At 39.3% G+C, this 7,670-nt stretch overlaps 1 protein-coding gene across 1 annotated transcript in view; it reads right to left on the bottom strand.

The window, feature by feature from the left end:
• The window catches only part of GNAQ (G protein subunit alpha q), a 301,731-nt gene that overhangs the window by 183,120 nt on the left and 110,941 nt on the right, over positions 1–7,670 (bottom strand). The window contains exon 2 of the mRNA XM_003782966.3: positions 4,935–5,119. Within this exon, the coding sequence (XP_003783014.1) occupies positions 4,935–5,119 (185 nt within the window). The remainder of the gene's footprint in view (positions 1–4,934; positions 5,120–7,670) is intronic.

A 7,670-nucleotide genomic window follows, 5' to 3' on the forward strand; every position in this document is an offset into this window, starting at 1 on the left:
TGTATGTGGCTGGCGCCTTAGCCAGTTGAGCCACAGGCGCTGAGCCAACAAAATAATTTTGACAACAGTTTTATCTCTTAGAATTAGAGAATCAGCATTAAGAAAAATAGTGTTGAAAAGGATTTCAGAGGTTACCCAGTCCATCCTTTACTTTATTTTAGCAAAACTGCCTTAAAGAATTTCACGTATTAAAAATACGTTTTAGTGGGAACAGTGGTTGACTGGGAGACCCAGACAGGTGGACTGCTTGAGCTCATGAGTTGGAGACCAGCCTGAACAAGAGGTCCCATCGCTACTAAAAATAGAAAAACTAGCCAGGTGTGGTGGCAGGTGCCTATAGTTCCAGCTACTCGAGAGGCTGAGGCCAGAGAATTGCTTGAGTTTAGGAGTTTGAGGTTGCTGTGAGCTATGACACCACTGCACTCCACTCAGGGCAACAGAGTAAGACTCTGTCTCAAAAAGTAAAAAATAAATAAAAATACATTCTATTTTGAACATACCCAGATAAAAAAGATTTCTCCACTACCTTTGTATTCCATTTCAGTGACTCATTCTAAGGTGATTTCAAGGTTTTCCTTATATACCTCCTAAATCTGATCATGCTGTTTATTTTTTGTTTGTTTTATTCTAAATAAAGTTAGTAGTATTCATTCTCTCCATAATTCATTTTGTAATAATTTCCAAACTTTTAAAGATCACATACAAGTCATTTTCTTATACATTATCTATTTAATCCTATTAATATTTGACCCATTCTACAGATGTGGAAATTCAGGCTTAGAAAATAAAGACAAGAGGCTTAGGGAAAAAGGGGGACAACCTCCAGGTTACTCAGCTCTATTCAGCACTTTGGTTCAAACTTGGCTACCTACTTCCTATATAACAAAGGCACCACCCCAGAGTAAGAAATTCTATTTTAGGAAAGGCTTAGCAAATGCTAAGTAAAACTGGAGGGTTTGCCTGTATAAAGAAGCTATGTGTCACTGTATTCTCTATTTTTTTCTATTTTTTTTATTGGGTTTAGACATTTATATTCTACATTTAGTCACTGCATTCTGACTGTGTGCTTTTGCCGTGGAGATTTGCGACTTGTGCCAGCATCACTCCTCTTCTTCCACTAACTGCACCCATATTTCCCTCAGGGACTGCTGATCAAATTGCTCAGACTTCCTCCGTCCAAATGGTTAGCACAGAAACCAGGGTAGACCAAACAGGAACTTTTTCCCAGGAATTTGACTCTTGGGTGGGTGACAGAAGACTGGAAACGGCCAGAGTTCAATCCATCTCTCAGATGAGTTCCCCAGGCCTACCCTGGTTTCCAAGAGCTCGAGCTTCAGCTTTTCCTCATTTCTCCCAGCAAGGCCATATTCCCATAAGTTCTTTTCCTACTTCAATTAGCCAGTGTTGGCCTCTGTTGGTTATAAGCAGAGAACATTCACTAATACAACTCTTCAGAGCAATAGATAAAATATATATATATTTATTAGTTCTCCCTGTATTATGTGTTTATTATACAGATGGGAAATATTAAAAAGAAACCAGCCTCTTGGCATCTTATAAATTAAAAAAAGTTCCCTTGTGTTGAAAACAGTAATTTTTTATTCAATTGATCAAAGGCTGGAATAAGTTGGCAAGTTCTCCAGGATTCTGGCTACATTTTTCTTTTGGAAAATGAAAAACGGCTTCTATGACTGGTTTTCTCAGGAAGTACAGAAAATTCAGAAACCATCAAATGTACCTGTAACACAGGACTTTCCTGTGAAAAGTCCTTTCTTAGAAGGAAGACAAAGGCACTGATTGTAGCAAGCCATCCTCTCCATTACCCTCCGTGCCAGTGAAAGGGAAACACAGCTGTCAGGCATCAAAACTCCTGGTTAGTCGGTCAAACAGCTACAGCCTAGGTGCTAAATGAGCCTGGTGGTTAGAGTGTTCAAATCTAAGAGCAGATACCAGTCACCAAAAAAAGGAAAAACTGTGTAACATTAGAATGATGCTGATTTCTGTTTAGTAACCATCTTAAATTCAATGCATGAAGAAGCATTGAATCAAATTCTTTTCTCTTCCTGGAACTGAAGAGGGCAAAGGTCTACCAATAATTTGAAACTGCCCTAAGAATACCCTAATTTTACAGTTCACAGAAATTATAAGCCAACTATAAAGGGATACCAGGATCTGCTATGTGGAGTAATCCACTCAACGAACAAAAGCTCCTCTGACATGCCTGGCATGTTGTGGAGGAAACAAAGAAGTATAAAATAAAGAGATCTGCTTACCGCAAGGTAATCTGCTATCTGATTGAGAAAATAAGGGGCACACATATGAAATAACAACAGGCGACGCAGGCAGACACACACACATTCCTTCATAACATTTCCTCCTTCTCCCCTCCCTTCAGGCATGTTCTTCCTGCTTCCTGATTGTAAAATTTTGGCCCAGCCCTGACTGAACTCCTGTGTCCCTTGACAGCACAATGCATTAATTCTCTCGTGTACGGAAAGAGATTTCGAAAGTTATTTGTTGATCTGAATAATCATTTCAACAACTTGGAGCAGAAGAAGAGACTGTCAGTTGTTCGTGCTCACCCATGATTTACCTCGTCACAAAAAGTATTTTTTTGAGGACCTGCAATGTACAAGACACAGTGCTAAGGACAATAAAGGATACAAACAGGGAAATGGAATATGATTTGCTTTTAAGGAGCTTGGAATCTAGAGAGCAGAGAACTCTGAGGAAATGGCAGCTGAGCCGAACAGGAAGAAGACATTACATTCCTAGTTAGCATTAACAAAGGCCAGGAATTTAATGGATGAAGAAAGTGGAGATGGAGAGTGATACTTCAAAATATGTATAATATACAGAAAACGGAATAAAAGGGAAAGCGATTCAAATTATAAATTAAAAGGGATTAAAAATATGAGCAATTGGAGGTCATCACACGCTAACGTCACGATGTTAGGCAGTCTGTTAAATAACCAAGAGACGTGGGAAGATTTTACAGGATAATTATGGTATCTGAGAAAGCCCCATATTATTATAACTTGTAACGATGTCAATTTATAACTCAGTAGTATTCAGCACAATAAAGTCTACTTAATTAAAACTGACATGAAGAGCTCAAATAACAGTGTTAAATATTCTTCAATGTGTTACATGAATGAGGCATAAATTCCACTTAATCTTCTACATCTACCAGGCCATATAATAAATGATTGTCATGTGAAAATCTACCAACAGGACAGGATTCTGAATGATTCTTCTGAAGCAGCCAAGAAATAAGATTTGGGGGATAAAATTATAGGTAGAATATGTGGTATAAATGGGTAGTGTGGTATATACACACACATATGGTAACTGAGCCAGAATTCCTCAGGTCATCACATTACCAAGGGATCACTGACTGGGAAATCACTGGCATTTAAAAAACAAAAAATTCTTCAACAGAATTTTCTCCCAACTATAACACAAGGAAACAAACCACATCACACCACCAATGTCATAAACCAGTGAGATTTCTTGGTGGAAGAAAAAACCCTGGTCCTTTAAATTTTAGACCACTTATTTGCGAAGGGTCTCTCTTATTACTTACAGAGAGATTCCTATCGCCACTGGAAAACTAATCTGATAGTATCTATTCCATAAAACAGCCAGTTAATTTCAAGGAAACAACCAGGAAAAAGAAATTTCTATGTTAAGATAATTTGACATATTTAGAAGAGATAAAGGCACACAGAGTTGCCTTATTTTGACCCATGGATTCATCTTTGTGAGTTAAATCTCAGTCTATGAGTCACAATGGGCATCCCAACTTCTTACTACTATCTACTGATCCAGGTAAGTGGAAAATATCCTTCACAGTAGATTTATCAAGAGTACTGAAAGAATCAAAGTCCTTATTGAAGGCTCTAATACAACTACAGGTACAAATGTAATGTTTGTCAACAAACGGTGAAGCTTACTGTCAAGATGAGCAACTAGGATCCCAAAGGAACAAAGACCAAGATACACGGATTAATGGGAAGGGCAGCCAGCAAACTACAAAGACGTTTCCAAAAATTCCAAATAGATTTTCCTTCCCCCAGGGGCTGGAGACCTCTGCTGAGGCTGTCACGCCCTGAACGTATCTCCAGTTCCTGTCTACCAGCTTTCTGCAGCGCAAGTGCAGCATAAACTCAAACTCTCAGATGGGCCAGTCTTGTTTGCATCACATCTATCTAACATTGAGGGTGAACGATTACAGCATTTGTTTTCACCTGGGGAGCAAGGGAAAATTTTTCTAGTTCAACTAGGAGATAATGCTAGAGGATATTGGGTGTGTTCGCTTGCTTTCTAAAAAGCTGGAAATTTAGATCTTTTCCCCCCAATCCTTTCTCAAGTGATTTTAGAAGTTTAACACAACTGAAGGGGAACGTGTTGGAAACGTGTGACAGATGGGCCCATTTTGAAATAAAATGAATCCTGTGGTACTATTGAAAGGAAGTCACGAAATTCAAAATTAAACCAGATAGGATGGTCTTAAGCTGTTTGCATTCTTTTTTCAATGAAGCACAAGGAGTGGGAGGCTGAGGCTAAGTCAAGGCAGCCGCCTCTCTGAATTCCCCTACTTTGGCCAATTTGTATGATACTCACAAGCTGTCTCCTTCACACAGCACCCTCCCCAAATTTTAAACCTCCGCGTATTTTTATCATTGAACATACAAATATGTCTTTCACTGATATCAGTAAGAATACAATTGTCATTTTTTATAGGTGTAACATTAAGGCTTAAGAAAAAGCAATTTATAAATAACCTATCCATTTAAAGTCCCATTTAGGATAAAATGAAAAATGAACATTTCACAAATCCCCTATGCATTCTAGACACGTTAAGAGGCCACTTGTACTGTCATATGTCATGGGCTGCTTTGCCAAACACCCCAGGGAAGAGTCACACCTACCTTATTGTGCTCATACTTGTAGGGGATCTTGAGTGTGTCCATGGCTCTGATCATGGCCTGCATGGCCGTGAAGATGTTCTGATATACCAGCTTGGTGAAGCCCCTTTTGTCTTCATCAGAGTATCCCGACCCGTGGATGATTCTCATCTGCTTGATAAACGTACTCTTTCCACTCTCTCCTGTCCCTGAAAGACAGACAACAGCAGCTCATCAGACCACAGCACCTTCCCAGACTCCCAGCTGACTACACTAGATACAGCAGCTTGGATGCGACATCCCCAAGTGGCCGGCTGAAAGGAGCATCACTGGAAGTGGAAGTGGCACCCTTGGAGAACACTTAGCAAAACTAGAGAGGCCAGCATCCATTTCAAAGGCAGATGGGGTCAACAAAACAAAACAAAAATCTGTCACCTCTTTGGAAGCCACTCATCATGGAATTTTGATAGTGATTTGTAACTATCATGTATCTTGTTAGAAACAATGACATCAGCCTCTTTTGAACATAATAAAAACTTGATAAAGCTCTCTTCCCTAGAGAATATTTAAAATGCTTCCAGGACAGTGGGTTGATTAGCCTGGATCTGGATCTGAAAATGACAATGCATTTACACAAATACGATTCAGAGAAAGAGAAGGAGCCAGAGGTGGCAGGTTCAAACCCAGCCTCGGCCAAATACTGCAAAAAAAATATTCCTAGACATTTTCTCTCATTTAAAATAGCATATATGGAGAACACAGTATCTGGGTAAGAGAATAATAAGGATTATTTTTCTAGAGAACACGTACCCACTTTATTTATTTCTAGACGGTTAGGTTGTCTTAGTTATTCCACAGAACCACCTAATTCAGAAAAGCCACAGTGGCGCTTCTTCCCTCTGCCCATTCTTCACTAATAACATGATACAGAAATTTACTGCTATTAGATTTTTTCCTTCCGTACTTCCTCATCTTTCCCATCTTCAGTATTCCTTTTCTATTATCATAAGCCTGAAGATAATCCCTAAAAGAGTTATAAATGTCCACACAAAGAAAGAAAAATGAGATCATTTCTCTGAATGACACTGAATTTCTGCTACAACAAATCTAAAACTATGGATCTAAAAACCTCATTTTTCTAAGCATACGTCATTCGTATGTCATTTCTTACTCCCTTCCAAATTTCCTTTAGATTTCCAAAACAATAAATGTCTTTGCCTTTTCCCAACAATGTGAAGGAAATAAAAGTACCAATTTGGACATTTCGTCCTATTCTTTGAAAAAATTCAAAGAATAGGACAAAATACACTACTATGACCAGGGTCCTTAATGCCATTTCCTCTTCCTGAGAAGGGGGAAGGGTTGAGAGCAAGACAGAGAAAGAGAAAATAAGAACTAGGAATACAACATCTGTCCTAATTTCATTTTGTTTTTCTGATGGCTGGCTTTCATTACTATCTTTATAAACAATCACAAAATCTCAATTAAGTATTACAGTTTTCATAGAAGTGCTCTTAAATGACTGCAGATGTCCTGGTAAACACAACCCTCATATAATTACAATGAAAATTGATTTCTAGCCCCAGAGTCCTACAGTAGCTGGTTCCTTTAGAATCGTCCTGTTACTTTGAATAGTGTGATCGAAAATTCCTCAAACTGTAAGTTAACTGCGATGTGAATGCTATCAGCCCGTTTTAATACAACTAATCTAGAATTTAAAATGAATATTTGATAATCCCAACAATGAATGTTTGGAGAAACACATATCACCATCTCTAGTAAAATAAAGCTATAAAATTGTTTCTCACCATTAATCAACAAATCATAGAAACTCTCACACAATTAAATGTCAGAAAAAAAATGCACATTGCTTCTTTGTTTATCATGACTATCCCAAAGCCAGAGGCTTAGTCTGAGGGCCGAGAAGTAGACATAATCATCAAATCAGAATCTTGGCCTGTTTTTTCCACAGAAGAACAGAAGAGATCTTAATTTGTGAGGTTAATGGTATGAGGAGAAAAGGAAAGAGACATCAGGGAAGTTGGGCCCTCTTTCTTCTGGTCTTCTGAGAAATGTTTACATACTCACAACCCAAACATTAAAAAAAAAAAAAAAAAACCAAGAAAGTAGCAAACAACATATAAACATATTGGCTTGTGTTTCACTGAAACTGTTAGGTAAGAGCAGTCAACCACTTGGCACCTCTCTACATCTGGTCACCCAGCCTTGGGCACTGTCCACATGCTGGACAGCACATTAACGCAGACTCCAAGGAGAGGACTTGGAGGATAAATGAGGGAGAAAATAAGAGGAAAAGAAAAATCATTTTAAAATAGCAACTCTCAAGTAAGATGTTTCCCTGTTGCCAGAAACACATCCAGGAATCCTTTCTCCACCTTCTTGTCTTTGGGTACCCCCAGGAGACCAGTGGGAGGGATTTCATCAGCAGTTCACTTGTCCTCTGCCTTCTGCTTGGGGTCAGCCAGTAGGAGACAGGAGGAAGAGGAGAGAGCAGGAGAAAGAGGAAGGGGCGTTTGTTCTGCAGCTCCCTCCCTACAGAGGGGCTGCACAATGTGCTCTGTCCAGTCAGGCAAGGTGGTTGGCTCAGGTCTGTAATGCTAGCATTCTGGGAGGCGGAGGCAGGTAGATTGCTGGCACCCACAAGTTCAATACTAGCCTGAACAACATTAAGACCCTACCTCTAGGCTCAGCGCCTATAGCTCAACCGGCTAAGGCGCCAGCCACATACACCTAAGGTGG

This window comes from Otolemur garnettii, unplaced genomic scaffold (genome assembly GCF_000181295.1).
Source record: "Otolemur garnettii isolate 467f Iridium unplaced genomic scaffold, OtoGar3 scaffold00006, whole genome shotgun sequence".
NCBI lineage: Eukaryota > Metazoa > Chordata > Mammalia > Primates > Galagidae > Otolemur > Otolemur garnettii.